This window comes from Melampsora larici-populina (assembly GCF_000204055.1).
Source record: "Melampsora larici-populina 98AG31 unplaced genomic scaffold MELLAscaffold_16, whole genome shotgun sequence".
In the NCBI taxonomy this organism is placed as follows: Eukaryota; Fungi; Basidiomycota; class Pucciniomycetes; order Pucciniales; family Melampsoraceae; genus Melampsora; species Melampsora laricis-populina.
Genome location: NW_006768780.1, coordinates 509,590 through 529,796, shown reverse-complemented (window position 1 = coordinate 529,796; position 20,207 = coordinate 509,590). Strand labels below are relative to the sequence as shown.

At 41.0% G+C, this 20,207-nt stretch overlaps 1 protein-coding gene across 1 annotated transcript; it reads left to right on the top strand.

Annotated features, from left to right (window-relative positions):
- Nucleotides 1-17,706: 17,706 nt before the first annotated feature.
- MELLADRAFT_71760 (uncharacterized protein) lies at nucleotides 17,707-19,719 on the top strand (the record flags this gene model as incomplete). Its single annotated transcript, XM_007409601.1, has 7 exons — nucleotides 17,707-17,819; nucleotides 17,892-17,916; nucleotides 18,001-18,062; nucleotides 18,147-18,656; nucleotides 18,748-19,215; nucleotides 19,287-19,373; nucleotides 19,451-19,719. 6 exons carry the CDS (start codon nucleotides 17,780-17,782, stop codon nucleotides 19,367-19,369), a joined length of 1,188 nt encoding a protein of 395 aa, XP_007409663.1.
- Nucleotides 19,720-20,207: the final 488 nt, after the last annotated feature.

The following is a 20,207-nucleotide window of genomic DNA, read 5'->3' as shown; positions in this document are numbered from 1 at the left end:
GCCAGTATATGGGGCCAAAGCCTAACCGACCAACTTCTCGACCCAGAACTCTTGAACTCTGTAACCTGGTCTAGATTCACTGATTCGTTCAAGTCCACCTTTTTTGATTCCGAACAAGTTTCGAAGGCGGAGAAGGAGATGCGAGTATTAAAGCAAAAAGGCACTGTATCCGACTATTGGATTAAATTTTCGGAATTATCGATTGTAATCAAATGGCCTCAGGATATTTTAATGTCCCAATTCGAGCAAGGTTTGAAGAAAGAGATCTCTGTCTACATGATCAAGGCAGAGTTCAGCACTGCAGAGGAAATGGCAAAGTACGCGATTAAGTTAGATAACAAAATCAATCGACATACCAACGAACCCAGCTACTCATCTTTAGCTTCAACTTCAAACGCCACCCCATCAGTAGACCCTGACGCGATGGACTGCTCAGCCTACAAATTGAACATCTCAAATGAGGAGTATAAAAGAAGGGGAACGGCCAGAGCGTGTTATAAGTGCAGAAAAACTGGTCACTTTATTGCGGATTGTTTTGTTGGTAGACGTGGAAAGACGTGGAATTCAGGTTTTAAGGGTCATTCGGTAGAGAGTAAATTGAAAGCGAGAATAGCTGAACTTGAGGGTCAATTAGGAGATAGTAGTAGTGTTGTAGAAAGTGTTAGCAAGGCAGAGTCATCAAAAAATGGCAATGCTCGGGAGTGAAAGTTGTGCCTCCCCCGAGCAACCTATGTATGGAGAAGTTAGGAGATATTAGTAGTTTAGAAATGAAAGATACACGAATTATAGATCTCATTCACTTAACTGATCCATCCCTTGCCACAACAATTTGTGCCCGTGCCCTCATTGATAGCGGAGCAACTCACGAAGCAGTAAGCAGTGCGTTTGTGAAGAAACACACCTTGACCACATCCCCGCTTGAAGAGCCAAGAAAAGTGACAGGCTTTAGCGGGCACTCCTCTCACATCAATGACGTAGGAGAATACATCATCAACAACGAAGACTCGACAACCACATTCATAATCACTGATTTACGCGACAAATACGACCTGATTCTGGGAATGCCATGGATAAAGAAGAACCATGAGCGCATTGACTGGAACAGAAGTTGTTTAAGAAGTCAAGTTAGCAGCATTGCGGTCATTGATTCAGCTCCGCCTGAATCAATGATTTCGTCTGGTCCGAAAACAGCCTCAATGGTATCAAAGGAGCCTGAAAGGCACGCTAGGAACCGTGACGAGGGGGTGGAGTTCAAGTTTAACTCATTCACACCCCCGCAATGTGAGTACGATTTGAGCCACAATCCATTGCCACTTGAAACAGGTCACAAGCTTCTTTCCCCTGTAGAATTACCTCTTGAATTAACTGGACCTCAAGAAGCAAGCTTGAATTCGACACAAAGCATTGCAGTATCTTCAAGTCCGAAAACCCCTCCGAGAAACCAGATGAGTGACACGGAGGAAGCTAGGAACTATGAAGAGGGGGTGGAGTCAAGTAAAATTGTCTCACAAACACCCTTGCAATGTGAGTCTGCTACCGTTTCTGTACCTCTAGTTGAAAGAACAGGTTGCAATCAAACTCCTCTCCTGAACAACAGACAAGCCCCCACGGTAGCGACACGATCTACGAGGCTATGGCAGGAAGCAAGAAAAATCCGTCCTCCAACTCTAACGAAGTCGTATGCAAGTATTGCTGCCGCCAAAACTTCGTGGAACTTCTCAGCCAAACTAGCAGCTGAGAAATCAAAGGATGTGAAGGTGAAGACTGCTGCAGAACTTGTACCACGCACGTATCATGAATATCTTGACATGTTCGAAAAGAACAAGTCCAACGTGTTGCCTCCTCACCGTCCGTACGACTTCAGGGTCGACTTGGTACCAGGTGCGACCCCGCAGGCAGGAAGGATTATCCCGTTATCACCTAAAGAAAACGATGCCCTGAATGAGATGATTGAGAAAGGGTTAGCAAATGGAACAATTTGTCGAACCACCTCTCCTTGGGCAGCTCCCGTCCTCTTCACTGGGAAGAAAGATGGAAACCTGCGTCCCTGTTTTGACTACCGCCGACTAAATGCGCTCACTGTAAAAAACAAGTACCCGTTGTGGTGATCAATTTATGGGATCAATTAAAAAATTCACAATTACCAGTTTACCAGTTTATTAGCAGGATTCAGCAGGAAAGAAAATTCGAAATGGAGGTTTTTGATCAATTGAAGCTCTTGTAGGCTTATGTATTGGTCATTAGGTCAACATTACATCATTTTATTTCACATTATATATTAAGATCATTATAGTTTACTTACAAATTTATTACAAAAAGAAAGAAAGAAAAACATAAGAAAAATTCGAAATTATAGGTATAAAGGTTGGAAAATGGTTTTTAGGTTAGTAAAAATGAAGTTATGGGTATTATGAGGTTAGAATATGAAAGAACAACATTATATGATACTATGACAATTTTAATCTTCAAGGTTGATAAGTAGAAACAGAAGTTATTAGGAAAAAAGCACTTTTTCGAAGTTGGTAAACAAGAGGTACACGTGTAGTTTGGTTGTGTAATAGTGGTAGTGATGGAATTTAAGGTTGCCAAGAGGATTTTCCGGGATTTTTAAGGCTATAGATGATGATGTCATATTACATGAGCAAGAAAAAGATAGTAGTAGCTGTGAAAAGTGAAGAAAATGGGTGAAATTCGTGGAAAATGGAGGTTTTCAGCTAATTACATATGTCAAACGACGTCAGAATAAGTTGGTAGATGGCTCATTCAACGCAGAAGAGTGGATTACATAATGTACAAACTTTAAATCATTAGTAACGGAGGTGTGTGTAAAAAGTTATAAGGCAAATAAAGAATTGGTGTGAATCTCGAATTTACAGTCACAAGTCATATGTAACACTAAAAACCTTAACTTCACAACTCAATATCTTACTCATCACTCATCAGAAGTAGGTCATGTAGGTGTCAGAAATGATCAGTAACACGTGGGCTACAAGATGCACTTTAGTAATCAAAAATTGGAGCACATCTGAAAAAATTTGTAATCTCAAAAATTGGTTTTCAGCTAGTTTACAAGGAAAAAATCACCTGTATTCATCATAAGAAGTGCTGTACATCATATTATTGCGTCATTGATCACTTTTAGCTGTGAAAATTACATCATTTATTAGTAACAAAACCATTACATTGCGTCATCATAGGGTTTTTAGGGAATTTTGGGCGGATTTGATTGGTTTTGAGGCTGTTGACCATTGTAAAAGTTCTAGTACATTGTTATATATACTTTGAGAGGGTTTTGGGACTGTTGTTCCCCTTTTTTTCTTTATCATTTACGCCATTATTATTTTGTTTATCATCATAAACTTATTTTAATAGTACCTGTTCACTTAAATACGCCCTTTATTACAGTTATAAAGAGAAATTTACTTTAGTTTTATAGTCATAAAGACTTATTGGGAATAATATCAATCAGATATTGCTTATTTTTTTTCAGTTATCAATTGGGAATAACACTATAGCAGTGTTGATAGTAATACAAAGTGTGCTTTTGAAGTTAAAATTACGTGTGAAGTTATATTTCTCTGGTGCCTTATCAGTACTCAATACAACAGAGCTCTTTCTGATTGTGTTGTTTTAGAAGAGCAGTTCTTAGACAACTTCTACTAGTCATTTTATTAGTAGATTATCCTCTTCCAGCTCTGTATAACCCTTGTTGGGTTATAAGTTCTACACCGTTACCTCTAACAATGGAACTGATAGACAGTCTTCTTGATGCTGATCAATTTACCAGTCTCGACATGAGAAATGGTTATAACAATCTACGAGTTAGGGAAGGTGATGAAGCAAAGCTTGCATTCATATGTAGAGCTGGGCAGTTTGAACCATTAACTATGCCCTTTGGTCCGACTGGAGCTCCGGGTTTCTTTCAATACTTTATTCAAGATATACTCAAAGCTCACATAGGAAAGGATGTTGCAGCCTATCAAGATGACATCTTAATTTATACAAAGCCTGGTGAGGACCACGAAAGCAAAGTGAAAGAAATTCTCAAGATCTTGCAAGAACAGAATGTATGGCTCAAGCCCGAAAAGTGCAAGTTTTCGCAGAAAGAAGTGTCTTACTTAGGATTAATCATATCACGTAATCAAATTCGAATGGATGACTCCAAGGTTCAAGCAGTGAATGACTGGCCAGCGCCTAGAAATCTATCAGAAGTGCAAATGTTTTTAGGATTTGCTAACTTTTACAGAAGATTCATATCCCACTTTTCAGGACTGGCACGACCTCTGCACGAACTATCTCAAAAGGCAACCCCGTTTGAATGGACAGATGCTCAACAGAAATCTTTCGAAAGCCTCAAAGACGCATTTACATCGGCTCCAGTTTTGAAAATTGCGGACCCCTACAGGCCTTTTGTAATAGAATGTGATTGTTCTGACTTTGCGCTCGGGGCAGTCTTATCTCAGGTGTCAAAAGACAACGAAGAACTTCACCCAGTGGCATTCTTATCAAGATCTTTATTACAGGCAGAACGAAATTCCGAAATCTTCGATAAGGAGCTATTGGCGGTTGTAACTGCGTTCAAAGAATGGCGCCAGTATTTGGAAGGAAACCCGCATCAGCTAAGTGTCGTTGTTTACACTGATCACAAGAACCTGCAGTCTCTCATGACTACAAAAGAACTCACGCGAAGACAGGCTAGATGGGTTGAGGTACTGGGCAATTTCAACTTCGAAATCCGATTTCGACCGGGAAAGCAGTCGACCAAGCCTGATGCGTTATCACGCCGGCCTGACTTAGCTCCGCCGAAAGATGAGAAGTTAACTTTCGGGCAACTCCTGAAGCCGGAGAATCTTCCAGAGGACGCCTTCATCAATGAATTAGATTTGATAGAAGCTTGGTTTGAAAAGGAAGACATAGAAGAATTCACATGCGATGAAATTGAGCTCATGGCTGGTGAAGACAAAGACTTAATATGGGGAGATGCTGAAATACTCAAGGAAGTAAGGAGGTACTCAAAATCAGATCAGAGAATATCAGAAATCTTACGAATGCTAGAAGAAATGCTGAATTCAAAGCACTTGCTGGATTATTCAGTAGTTGATGGAATTCTTTACAAGAACAAACGAGTTGAAGTGCCGGATGTTGCAAACCTGAAGATCCAAATCCTAAAGTCAAGGCATGATAGCATGATCGCTGGTCACCCGGGAAGGTCAAGAACACTGGCATTGGTAAAGCGCTCATACTACTGGCCATCCATGAAAGCCTACATAAACAAGTATGTAGATGGCTGTCAATCATGCCAGAGGGTAAAAGCAAGAACCTCCAAACCCTTTGGAAGTTTACAGCCCCTCCCAATACCCTATGGACCTTGGACTGATTTGTGTTACGATTTAATAACTGATCTTCCAAAGTCCGATGGGCATGACAGCATACTGACGGTTGTAGACAGACTTACGAAGATGGCACATTTCATCGCCTGTTCAAAATCAATGACCTCGGACGAACTTGCGACGTTGATGATTCAGAACGTATGGCGGATTCATGGAACTCCGAAGACGATCACGTCAGATCGCGGTAGTATCTTTATCTCAAGGATTACAAGAGAAATGAATAGAAGATTGGGCATTACCACGCAAGCTTCAACTGCATATCATCCTCAAACCGACGGGCAATCAGAAATCACCAACAAAGCGGTTGAACAGTATCTACGACACTTCACGTCGTACATGCAAAATGACTGGAATTCACTTCTTCCCATGGCCGAGTTTTCTTACAACAATAATCATCATGTGTCTATAGGAATGTCACCTTTCAAAGCTAATTATGGCTATGATGTTGCATTTACAGGAGTCCCGACAGAAGACCAGTGTTTGCCGATGGTAGAAGATCGTATTAAACAGATTCAAGAGGTACAGCAAGAATTGAAAGGAGCAATGGAAGAAGCGCAACATGAAATGAAGATTCAATTTAACAAGAAAGTATTAAGCTCACCAGAGTGGAAGGAAGGCGACGAAGTTTGGCTGAATAGCAAGCATATATCAACCACAAGGCCTTCAGCTAAGTTCGGCCACAGATGGCTAGGTCCTTTCAAGATTGAAAAGAAGATCACAGGAAATGCGTACAAACTGACATTACCTATCTCTATGAAGACAGTCCATCCGGTATTTCATGTCAGTCTGCTTCGAAGGTATCATAAAAGCAATTTTCCTGAACAGCAAAACGCTGAACCGCCTCCAATCATGATTGAAAATGAAGAAGAATATGAGGTCGAAGAAATCTTAGACAAAAGAAGAAACAAAAAGAAAATTGAATCCTTAGTAAGTTGGAAAGGATACAGTGCCGAACATGATTCATGGGAACCTGAGGAGGGAGTTCAAAATTCAAAAGAGCTAATCAGAAAGTTTGAAGAAAGATATGGAAAGAGGGTGGAATCAAACAACAGGAAAAGGAGAATGGTGAGAGGGTGACGCTTTTTCCCCACAGGGGTTTTTTAATGCAAACCCGTGGAAAGATGTTGCACTCAGCAAGAGGGAGTGGTAACATAAAGGGGGAGTGGTGTTATGAGCCACTATTAGGCTATGCTTGTACTGAGGTCCTCATGCGCTTATACTGCGCCTGTCAGAGATTTTCCAATCCTCACGTTGCAATCTCATTATAATCACATGGCACCTTTGATTCTCGTAATCTCTTGATCAACACCCCAAGAGGTCCTAATACCTTTCCTCCTGAGCTCCTTTACTAAGGTCTCTTGCTACTTTGGCTAGGTATCAGAGCTGGGCAGGTGATTCCCTTATTATGAATGTCTAGAAGTTTTTGATCACAGATCTGATAGTATGCTGTTCAGCTTAATCAGCACAAGCTCAACTAGCTACTGTACGAACAACGGCTTTGACCTGATAGTATGCTCTTCAGCTTAATCAGCACAAGCTCAACTAGCTACTGTACAAACAATGGCTCTGACCTATATATTGAGTCACAAGATGATTAGTTTATGCTATTGACTTAGATAGCTGATCTATGAGATTTTCTCTTCCCAAAGATAATATTTATATTCACCTGATAGTATGCTCTTCAGCTTAATCAGCACAAGCTCAACCAGCTACTGTACGAACAACGGCTCTGGCCTAGGACACAAACAACCAATTAGATAGAATGAAAAATATAAGTTATGAAATAGATGATCTAAGTACCTATATGTTGAGTGTGAGGGGTGGATGCTCTTTGTGGTTCACGCATTGCCCTTCCTCTCTCAATTGAAGCATCATCTGCACGTACGCCACCTTGTACTTGCCCAGCTTCGCCTGGTTCCCGTACTATAGGATTTTCCTTGTCTTCATTCCAAGTGTTACCAAGATCCGCTAACATGTTGTGTAAGATAACGCAGCAGCGGATCCACCTCAGAATGTGGAACATGTCACTCCAACTATTTAATGCTAATCTGAGACCTTGAAGTGACATCCATCTTAACTTTAATATGCCGATGAAATGCTTGTTCCTGACCCTGGCCTTTGCAACACACCAGTTGAAGTCCTTATTTCTCTCAACTTCAGCTGCCTGACCTTTATACAACGGCACGACAGTTTCTGAGGGTATGTAGGCTGAGTCAGCCACTATGTACTTGCCTAATGAAAGCATAAGTCTTAGTTACCCAACCTGTTATGCAATAATTAAGGCAGATGGAGTACATACCTTTGTCAAAAAATTGTTCTGGATGATTTGCTAACTCGGTCTTGTAATAAACTGTGTTGTCGCAACACGATCCCGGCCAACCTGTGTAGGCGTAAGTGATCCTCCTGTCGCAGTCACATACAATCTGTACATTAACTGAGTACCGGTGTTTCCTGTCGAAAAACACCTTGCCGTCACGCCCGGGCCTTTGGAACAATGGAATTGTTGTTCCATCAACAAAACCCACGCAACCAGTGAAACCTTCGCGTCCAAGGACAGTAGAGATAGATTTTTGTCTGTCGGAGTTCGGCCAAGATAGGTAGTGAGCACCCACACTCAAGATTGCTGTAATTACTCTTCGAGTACAGTTGATGACTGAGCCACGGCCGATCTTATAGTTCCGGGCAAACCTGCCCACCAAGGCACCGTTGCCGTTACTACCAAGTCGCTCCAGAGTTATCGCTAATTGTTTTTCCACGGGAGGCTGTGGATGGTTTCCGGTAGATATGAACACTTCATGAGATCAAATCATTTGAAGAAGCGCGTGGAATCCTTCCGGCATTGTTTGCATGGCCTGACGGAAGTCTGTTCGTCGGGCTCGCAACATGTCTCTTAAGTCGAAAGCCGTGGGGAACGGTTCACGGATGCGATCTTGAAGGTAACGTCTCGAGACGACGTGAGCAAGGAGCTCACCCCACCGTTGTTCTTAATCGAGGACGACATTGTAAATGTTGGCCAATACTAGGTTATTATGGAATATAAGCTCCCCTTCAGATGGAACGTTGAGAAAACCTTCTAGTCCAATCAAGCGTATTTCGGTGGCCATATGGGAGACAAGACAGAGATTGGTTAAGTCGCGGATTACAGAGGATCATTCGGAAATGCAAGGCATGTTTGATAAAGAAATCAGATGATGCAAAGAAAGCAGATGAGGTTTTTTGATGATGGAAAAACAACGGTGCCAATGGTGTACCGTGTGATATGATCTGTGGTTCTCCACAGATACCACCTGCATTGACCACTAAAAAAAGTTTTTCATTCCAAAAAAAAAAGGATCATCGAAAAAAAGGAATGTTGGAACGAAGATTTTTTTTTGGGGGGGTTGGAAGTGTGTTGGACCTGATTTTATCTAGACTTAAAACTTAAATTTAAGGTGTTCGTGAGTGTGCAAACCCGGATTTTAAGGACTGGCTGACCTTAAAATGTGGGTCGCCAGGTTGCGTCGAGGGGGTTTGCCAAACCCTTCTTGAACCGCCCTATTTACGGAAGTATACTGAAGAGGAAAATGAAGATGCTAAACACTGTAAACATCATTCAACTTCCCCAATTTGGCAGAGGAAAATGATTAATAGTACAGTTTTTCATAAAAGAATCTAATACTGCACACCTGGGCCATTTCACCCACACTACATATGTGCAGCAAGCTAAGTCAATAGTTGTCTATCATGTACATACAGGTCTGCTCAGTTTTTTGCCCATCAGAATAAATAAATCACATGTTATACCACATGTAACTTTTTCGACTTTGAAATTTTTTTCCCAAAAATTCACTACATATAATTCTGTAGCTGCTCAGGCAATATTGTTGAAGCTATGTCTTAGTAACAGAAAGTGTGTTACATGCAGTTGAGTTGATGAGATCACACCAAAACATTGAGTCAGTGTATGTAGTCAATCTTTTGGAAGCTTTTTTCAATCTGAAAGAAGTTACAGCATGTATTACATATGAATAACTTGTCCTGATGAGCAGATAACTGAGCAGAACTGTATGTACATGATAACCACATATTCACTGAGCCTGCTACACATATGTAGTGTGGGTGTTATGGCTCAGGTGTGGAGTGATAGACCATTTTATGACAAATCATACTCCCAATCATTTTTCCCTGCCCACTTGGGGAACCCGAATAATGTCTGCAGTGAAATATATTTGGGATAAGACAAGGAAGGAGGTGGAAGAACCGATGACTAGAAAGATGATCAAGATAGATGGTTAAAGAGGGACTTACAAGCGTGGAAGCTGCTTGTTGATAGTCTGTTGAACGATATCCTTGTTGGCTGTTTGATCAAAGATGAATAATTGAAATATGATTGTTGGTTAAGTTGTGACGTGAACAATAGTCAATATGCTTTTGGGGGGGAATATCCACAAGGACACCCATACAGATCTCATGACGTACCGAGGTGGCTCTCCGCAGGCTCCGGACGATACGTCCTGAGAGATGGTAGCAGAGAGCCAACTCGGCCCTGAGACTCTCGGCCCGACGGCCCCCCCCCAAACACGCGGTGTACTATACAGCATAAGCTATATATTACATCGCTAAGAGTCTTTTAAGCCGTAGTAGACTTTTTGTGAAATTTTAGAAACTATCAATAAAAATTTATATATAAAAATGAAACAAAACTGAAACAAAATATGAATGAATGAAAAACTGAGAGACTTGTGAATAGTGATTTAATGGAATGTTACAGAAACCCAAAGGAACAACAGTTTCTGTATAATTCCATAAAATCACGGACATGAGGAAGGGAACAAACACCCGGTACAGAGCATGACTCGGTACCGGGGCATCAGATAGAAACTCCCCCAACGTATTTTGGAGGTAAGAGACGTCTACAAATCTCTTATCATCCAAAATCCCAATTCCCTTCACTCATCCTGAAAACTAAAGTTTTCCTAGCAACAAGAGGTAATAAGATTAGTCAATTTCTCATTTCATTTCATTCAATTTTCTTTGACCTCCCACCCACCCCTGCACCCTACCATGCAGAGAGCCAACTTGGCCCTGAGACTCTCGGCCCGACGGCCCCCCCCCAAACACGTGGTGTACTATACAGCATAAGCTATATATTACATCGCTAAGAGTCTTTTAAGCCGTAGTAGACTTTTTGTGAAATTTTCGAAACTATCAATAGAAATTTATATATAAAAATGAAACAAAACTGAAACAAAATATGAATGATTGAAAAACTGAGAGAATTGCAAATAGTGATTTAATGGATTACCCAGGGGTATAGAAAAGTAGTGCAGGCATAGAAAACTATGGGTGAAGTGCTTTTCTATACCCATAGAGATAGTGTCCTCTATGCCTAGACAAACCATTCTGTTCTATACCCATGGATGAAAATATCCACATGACCACAAGGACTGAATATAAATCTAGACTCGAAGCCCTTCTGGAGTCTTGTCTAATGGGAAAGCATGTTCCATCAGTCATATTGTACGTATGTAAAAGGTGTCTGTCAATCTGTGTAAGATTGTGCATACATACTCACATACATTGCTGAACATGGTTGAGGATCTCTTTTATCAGCATAGAATTTCATTTCAGGATAAAAATATCAAAACAGAAAATTGAGATTCTGCGCACTGTAGCACTGCCTTTGGGTCCCAATACATACAGCTGAGTCACCGCAAAGAAAATACTCAATTTCTCAATCTCAAATATCTTACATAGGTGCATCAAAAGCATTGTTTATTTGTATAGAAATCTACCCTACCAATAGTTTTCTATGCCCACGCTACTTTTCTATACCCCTGGGTAAAGATGTCAATTGTTGTAGTATGTTGAGCTTTAAGTTCTACAACGTCTTAGGTGGGTTGACTGTAACAGACTGGTCTTTGCTAGTAAAAATGATGTCTTTGAGATGAGTGAGGGCCCATTTGTATTGGGATTCAATTTCACTGATCATGAATCACATGGCAATGGTGAAAGAACAGTGAGTGTTGGTAGAGTGTTGGTAGTTCCAACAATATGTAATAGAGGAAGATTGAACTGGAATGATAACAGATGCGGAATGATTTTGACACATATAACCTGGACAGACAGGTTATGGATGAGTTTCAAGACTCAAAGGAAATGTACAAAAGACTGGCGGAAATAGTCAACACCTAACCTGCAAGTGAGCAGGAGGAAAGAGTGGTAGGGAGGTCTATCGTAACACATGAGTACTCATCCAGGAAGAGAGAAATTGAGAGAACAGAAATAGAGAAAGATAAGAAAAAGGTGCGTACTCTAAGCTTCCAAGTTCCACATGATGAGGGGGGAACAAGGAGCTTGAGAGACCCTGAGTATAAAAGAGAAAAACAGCACGCGCACAATTTTCACCCTGAAGAAAGGGGAGACACAGAAACAGATTACACACCTGTACACACACCAGATTGGGAGAGCCCACACACAGTGTTCCTAAAAGGGAAACTTTTGATACACATTGAAGATACCTGTTTCCACCACATTGACCTGAATGTGTAGCAATTGATTTCCTAATCGGGATGGACTTGACTACCTTGATTAATATCATAACATGAACCTGTTTGTTTTGTATATGCAGTCAAGTCAAAGAACAGTTGGAAATTGGCAAGTAAGAGATATTGCTGAGGGACTAGCAAAAAAAAGGTTGAGAAGTGTGCTGTTATCAGCAGTTAATGATCAGTGAGCCCAGTTACCAGTGGTGATTAAACCAAATAGCCCTTGAACAGGTGTTTGTCCATCTAGCCAGTTAATCCTAAGACAAGACCGTACATTGTGAATATCGTGGACTAAGGTTTGAGAACCAGGTTCCACATCGATGAGAGATTGAATCTGTGCCGCTTGAACTCCAGCAGAAGACAAGATGTCAATTTGATCGCGGATTTCAGGTTGGAATCAACGATAAATTGCCAAATTGTGGGGTTTAGCAAAAGGAGGGCGATTATGACTCAGTTTAACCGGGTGCTTGAGGCCGTAAGTAATGATTCATTGATACAGTGAGGCACAATAGTTGAGAGAGACTTCAAACATACATCCTGTCTTTTTGGAGGATGTGGATCTAAGAATATTTGAGTGTATTGGAATCAAGAGTGATAACTGTAGAGTTGGGGAACTAAGAGCATGCGCAATAGCACGTTGAGAACCAACTCCTACACGATATCTAATAAAGAATAGTTCTGACCTGGATGTTGGTACAGATGTTTTGTTAATTTAAGTTATCTATGATTCGATAACTGATCTCTGGGAACTAAAAGAGATAATGAATTCTCTTTCCAAAGATAAGATTTTATTATTCACCTAAGAGCATGCGCAATAGCACGTTGAGAACCAACTCCTACACGATATCTAATAAAGAATAGTTCTGACCTATAACAATCACAATGTAAATTAGAAATGATAACAAATGAAAAGAAACTTTATAAAATGTACCTGGATGTTGGTACAGATGTTTTGTTAGTTTAAGTTATCTATGATTCAATAACTGATCTCTGGGAACTAAAAGAGATAATGAACTATATATTGATTGAAACATAACATAACATCAGAAATAGAAACATTAATATAAGAGAATGAAAAATTGAAATTGTACGTACTTCTCTTTCCAAAGATGAGGAAAGAGAAGTACGATTTGATCGATGAGATGATTTATAAGTATCAATAGTTTAATTTATTTGATTGGGGTAAATATGCTGTAGTAATTTCCTCAATGGTTTATCTAATTAAATCTCCATTTCTTTTCACACTCTCTCTAATCTTTTCGTTTCTCTGTTTCTTCTTTGGTCAATTGCACAATTCAACAGGATCAAACCTTGGCAGTTGATATGTGTCTATCACCTAATGAACATCGAAGATAGATCCTGATGGTGGTCTGGTGTTTGGTCTTGTGGCTCTTGATGGCCAGTGCGTAGCCTTGATGGTGGGCAACCACATTCATGTACATGATGCCATTGTCCATCTGTAGAAACCATTTCCCAGCTTTTATTCCTCCAAGTAAGCGTATAGGTTGAGCACCTATTGGGGTAAGATGTTTGAAATAAGATGTTTGTAAGCCTGCGTTCAATCAGTGAAAGGTGGAGTTAGAATTAAAAAGCTTACCGATTAGGGGCCAGTTGCCATCTTGTTCATTTGCAGTGGTAAGGGTAAGCGCATCAATGCCCATGATTGGATCCAGGAGGTGGGTACCAGTAACTGGCTGGTTGTTAAAGTGGTTATGAGGAGGGTGAGGGTGAGTGTTGTATGGAAAAGATGGGTAATTTTGATCATGAATTGGAGGAGGTGGATTCTGATCTGAAATGCTTGACAACTGTATAACTTTGCCAAATGTATGTGGGGTAGTTTGGGTGGGCATGACTAGGCTTTTGGATCTGCCAAAGTTTTACTGTTTGGGTGGGGATGAATGAAGTATCAGATGCAATTTGTACAAGGGTGGGGATTACTTTTGTAGATGTATGGGAGGTAGATGTATCATGCGGAGGGTTTGTCATATGCTGAGGGTTAAGGGGTTGTGAGGATTGGGATTGAATGGTGAAAACGAGTAAGGTTGAAGGTAGTGTGTGAGCGGGAAAGGTGATTAAGCAGGCAAGGGGAAAGGAGGGAAAAGGGTGAAGTTAACCTTGGAAGGAGATGTGTTATAGGTTGAAGTGAGATGGTATGTACTTTACTTTCACCCTCCATGTCCATTTGGCCCTGTGTGATACTGATTATGCTGTTCGGTGTAGTATTTAAAGCTCAACAAGAGCTTTACAACACCTAAGAAGGGATAATCTACTACGTGTAATATAGTAGAAGTTGCCTAAAGACTGCCTTCTTCAAAGAAACCAGCACAAGGGCACTTGCTGACCACTTTTTGATAACAGAGAAAAGGATAAAAGGCACCAGAGAAATAAAGCAATACTGTTGTTAAGTATTATTCCCAGATTTTAAGCGCAAAAAAGTCACACACTATGTTTATTACTAGCAATACTGTTGTAAGTATTATTCCCAATTAGACTTGTAGTCTTTAACACACGTAAATAAATTTCTCCTTGATTTTGAAGGGGCGGATTTAAGTGATCTTAGTACAAATATAGTAAATAAATGATGATTTATAACACTACAACAAAGGTATAAGATGCAGAAAAGGGCACTACAATCCCAAAATCATCAAGGAGTACTTATATCCACATGTAACAATCTTTAAAACAGTCAACAGCCTCAAAAACCAATCAAATCCGCCTAAATAACCCTAAAAACCATGTAATGACGCAATGTAATGATCTTGTTACTAATGTATGATGTAATTTTCACAGCCAAAAGTGATCAATGACGCAATGATGTAATGTACAGCACTTCTTAAGATGAATACAGGTGATTTTTTCCTTGTAAACTAGCTGAAACCCAATTTTTGAGATTACGAATTTTTTCAGATGTGCTCCAATTTTTGATTACTAAAGTGCATCTTGTAGCCCACGTGTTACTGATCATTTCTGACACCTATAAGACCTACTTCTGATGAGTGATGAGTAAGATATTGAGTTGTGAAGTTAAGGTTTTTGGTGTTACATGTGTCTTGTGACTGTAAATTCGAGATTCACACCAATTTCTTATTTCCCTTATAACTTTTTACATACACCTCCGTTACTAATGATTCAAAGGTTGTACATTATGTAATCCACTCTTCTGCGTTGAATGAGCCATCTACCAACTTATTCTGACGTCATTTGACATATGTAATTAGCTGAAAACCTCCATTTTCGACGATTTTCACCTATTTTCTTCACTTTTCACAGCTGCTACTCCCTTTTCCTTGCTCATGTAATATGACATCATCTTCTATAACCTTAAAAATCCCGCAAAATCCTCTTGGCAACCTTAAATTCCATCACTACCACCATTACATATGTAAACTACACGCCTAACCCTTGTTTACCAACTTCGAAAAAGTACCTTTCTGCTAATAACCTCTGTTTCCCCTTATCAACCTTGAATATTAAAATTGTTCCTGTATAATAAACTGTTGTTCTTTCATATTCTAACCTTATAAAACCCATAACTTAATTATAAATAAGCTAAAAACCATTTTCCAACTTTTACACCTATATTTTCGAATTTTTCTTATCTTTTCTTTTTCTGTCTTTTTGTAATAACTTTGTAAGTAAACTATGTTGATCTTAATAATAATTTTGAAATAAGATGACATAATAATGAGCTAATAAGTATACATAAGCCTCTAAGAGCTTCAATTGATCTGAAAACCTGAATCTCGAATTCTCTGCTATATTGAAGTTTGCTAATAAACTGGTAAAGTAAAGATGATTAATTTTTTTGCTTAATATCATAAATAGATCACCACATCGGTCCGGGAGCCAGTGGTTTAGCAGCCCCTGAGACAAACATTTATTTGTTTTAATTTGATTGATCGCCCCTTCTGAGTCAAGGAATGACATCAAGAGGCTGTGGGATGTGACAACGCCCATGTAAATAGCCCGTGTGGAGCCCTCTAAGGTCCGAACTCAGCCAACATGTGGGATTTTTGTCGGGTACTATCGGGTATTACCCCAAACAGGGCGGGCGCCGGATATCCCTTAAGCTGGCTAGATTTAGTGGGATCCGTTTTATAATATGATAATGCTTTTAAGGGCGATGAAGTAGGGAGCAGGAGTGTTGATCATTCCAATGAATAATGTGTGTTTAAAGGGTGAGGTTCATCTGCAGCTTTTGCCCAGGTCCAGCGGGTAGCAAATCTCCAAGTGGAGTCGCAGAATTTGACAATAAGTTTGAAGCTGTGAATGTATGAGAGTATAGGTTCATCTAATAATTTGGCGGTGCGTTCTTGAAGATTGTGTTCGAGCTTGTCCGGTGTCTTTCGTGTGTCTGGCAAATGAAAAGAAATTGGTCAACCTTTGGGCATCCGTAGGCATCCGTTAGCTTATTCTTTGACCATCACTGCCAGCTCGCGGGGTGATCAAGCTCCCAAGCTCTTACCACGTGACCTGCACTGTCAATCTCAATCCCATCCTTTCTGGAGTATCTTCTGTGCAATTCCACAATCGTAAAACTCACCAGCCTACCAAATTATACTGTTACAAATCGCAACCGAGTGTGGATTTCCTCTTTAATATTGTTGAGATAATTTCACTTCAAGATAATAGGGTAAAAGATGTTTATGATGACAGGTATAATTTACCCTCGGTCTTTTCTTGTCTAATATCGATTTGCTATTTTCTCAAGCCTTTGTCTCTGTCTTTGATTTCTTCACCAAAATCCTCACTCAGTTGTGTTTGAAGACAACATCGGTGCTCAGAGCTTGCAGTTTTCAAGCCAACAGGATGATTAATCACGATGGATGATTTCAGAATAAGCGCATATGACATGGTAGCCCACTAGGGAGTTTCCAAGAGATCAGCTTCGTAGCCCAAAGGTAGCTCAGCAGAGCTAAAGACGATTGGAGCGAATATCTTCATCTTTGACATTTTAGTTATTTGATGTTGTACGTAGCTTTGAAACAGGCAGGGGGTGTCCTCCTAGTGAAGGAAGGGTGTCCCCAGGTCTGCATCCTTATCAAATCTGGGGCTAATTGCAACTCCTCAAGATGGGGTGGTTTAGGGTGGTTTTCAAAAGCTTTTGAACAGTTGAACCGCTTATGAGGAATTTATAAGCGATTTGAACATTCCTCATACACTTCTCACACATTCAGCGATAATACGAGAAATTGACGTATATCCTACCACAGACATGTATAACGTCTCCAATACTCAGAGTCTCAAGCCATTCATTAAACCCAACCTCAAAACCCGTCATCTTTCCAAAGTCCATACCAAAGCATACCTTTATTTTGGGAAATCCTTGGTCAAACACACCTACTTCTCAATACAATTTTCGCTTTTACGCGAGGTAAAGAAATCAAAGAAAGAGTCTACGAACCGACTTGGGAAAATCTCAACTTCAAAGCCTCCAAAAACTCACCCGCATCAACAAAAATCTCATTAATTTAATAAACTGAATTTGATCTCTGAGCCAATGTTCGCAAAAGAGTTAATTCACTGTGAATTCTTGGATTGTGCTCGGTTCAATTCATCCGATGATGATTGATCAGACGAAACACCGAGGAATTCGAGTCGTGCTGATCTTTCGATTCTAGGTAAGAAAAATCGCAGTCATCTAATCATCGATGGCTAGGTATATAAACACTTCTCGACTCTGAGGCTCCCTTTCACCCTCATCCGCTCATCTACTCATCAGTTTTCCAGTCTTTTTATTTTTTCATCCTAATTTATCTACATTTTATCTTTTTACATCAACAGCACTTTTTTACTATCATTAGTAGTATATCCTTGCAAACGTACATTCTCTAACTCATAAGCCTACTTAACATCATCATCATGCAACTTTCCGTCGCCGTCGTCATTGCTCTCGCTGCTCGTAAGTAGTCACCTGACTATTGGCTTGGCGTTGACAGTCTTCTGATTTCAAGATTTTCTTCATTCTTTACAGTTGCTGGTGCCCTTCCTTCTCCTAGGTAATTTTTCCCCGTCCTATGACCTGACCACATTGGTGCTGACGATGTTCATCGATTCCAACTTTGCACAAATCGTTACACTAGCCCGGTGCCCTCTACTTATGTTGGTAAATCTACTCAACCTACAGGTCTGTTACCTACCTCCGGTAAGTCAAAATTTAACACAATTCCATAACCGGAATTAATTGATACTCATGTCATCTCGCCCTGGACGCATTTGTTATCTTCAGGCCTCCTCGGTGGTTCCAATCATGGTACAGGTGTCAGCGTCAGCGCAGACGTTGTTGCCAAGGTCGCCGCAACTGTTGAAGCCGATGTCACCGCTAAGATCAACGCCATTGTCAACGCCAACGTTGATGCCAAAGTAGCAGCCGCGGTACGAGCTGATATCGATGCTAAGATCGCCGTTGCTGTGAAGGCCGCTGTTACCGCCAAGGTAGCTGCTACCGTTCACGCTGGTGTTGGTGACCTTGTCAATGTCGATGTCAAGGCCGACGTCGATGCCAAGGTTATCGCCATTCTCACAGCCGATGTTCACGCTAAGGTCCTCGCTGCCGTCAAAGCCGATGTTGCTGCTCACGTCGGCGGTCACATCACCGCCGCTGTTCAAGCTGCAGTTGATGCTAAGGTCGCACTTGCTGTTAAAGCTTGTGTTGATGCTAAAGTGGCTGCTGCCATCAGAGCGCATGTCAATGCTCAGATTGGTCTAGGAAACTTGATTGGTGTCAGCGCAGATGTCTGTAAGTGGCTACGTCTTTTGCTCGTTCTTTACAATCTGCCTGATAAACCTTTGTTTCTGCGTTCCCTCTTCCCATCCATTTCTTTGTTTAGCTGTCTCCGCCGACGTCAATGTCATCGCCTCCGTCTCCGCCTCCGTAACTGCTCAAATCACTGCAGAAGTCGATGCCATCATTAAAGCTCAAGTTGGAGTCAGCGCCCAGGTTGCTGCTGCTGTTAGAGCTGATATCGCTGCCAAGGTAGCTGTGGCCGTCCGTGCTACTGTTGATGCCAAAGTGGCAGCCTTGGTATCTGCCGGTGTCAACGCCGACATTGACGACGACGTCAAAGCCAAGGTCAACGCCAAGGTCACTGCTCTCATTGACGCCGATGTTCAGGCCAAGATCCTCGCTGCTGTCAAAGCCGATGCCGCTGTCCATGTCGGCGCCCACGTCAGCGCTGCTGTTCAAGCTGATGTCGATGCCAAGATCGCAGTTGCTGTCGACGCCTGTGTCGATGCCAAGGTTTGTGCCGCAGTGGATGCCCACATTGGTGCCAAGCTTGATGCCAACGGTGGCACCCGTAAGTTACATTTACATGTATCACAAATCTTCGTTATTCTTTCTATCGTCGGCTTACACTTTTTCTTGCAGATGCCTACCGTCGATCGCTTTTGAGTTCAGGTGACCACAAGAAATCTGACGGTCTCCTAGACCTTGATATACTCTCGCTCTAAGCTGGTGAGCTCATTTGCTTTGCAATCATCATCCAGCACCTTTTTCCTCTTACACAGCTGACAACCTCTGAGTTCGCTCAGGACACCTTTTCCGTTGTTTTCGCTCGAATGTGCAGCTGTTTACAATTTGTACAATGAACTTGATGACCCATACTTATGATTACTTGTTTAATTGAAAGCTATTTGCCTTGATGAAATAACACGCTTATTGGACATTCTCTACTTCATACATCTGCCCTTCTCACTGCTCTAGCCCTCGCGCCCTTGAACTTTATCTTTCCCAGATCGCTTTTTGATTTCTTCCAAGCTTGAAATATCCTATCAGCCTATCTGCACATAGCGTTTCGATTACTTCCGTGCATCACTTTCAATCTTTCCTTATCTGCTTTTTGCGTATCACATGACTTTCGGTTCAAGACGAATCGACGTACAAGCAATGACTCCTTGACATCAATGATCATACCCAGCCCGTGGAGTAATCAGGTTCACAAAACTCACAGTACTGTAGGTGACTACATAGTACCCTGGACATAATTTGCATTCCTCTTAGAATACCCCTTGTGCCGTTTGATTCATTTGTCAGTCAAGGAAACTAAACTTGATCAAGTTGCTAATTGAGAGCACATTTTCTTTTCAAACTTCTTACAATAAAGCTATCCCAAGATAATCGTCTGAGGTGTCTATCAGAAACAGTACCTTCCTTCTTCGATTCTTTCTTTCTTGATCTACGCTCGATATCTTCTTCAGCCTCTTTGTCTTTTCTCTCGTCACCAAGAATCCTAGCTCAGTTATCTCCAAATGCAAAACTTACGTCACGACCATCAAGCAAACATGATGA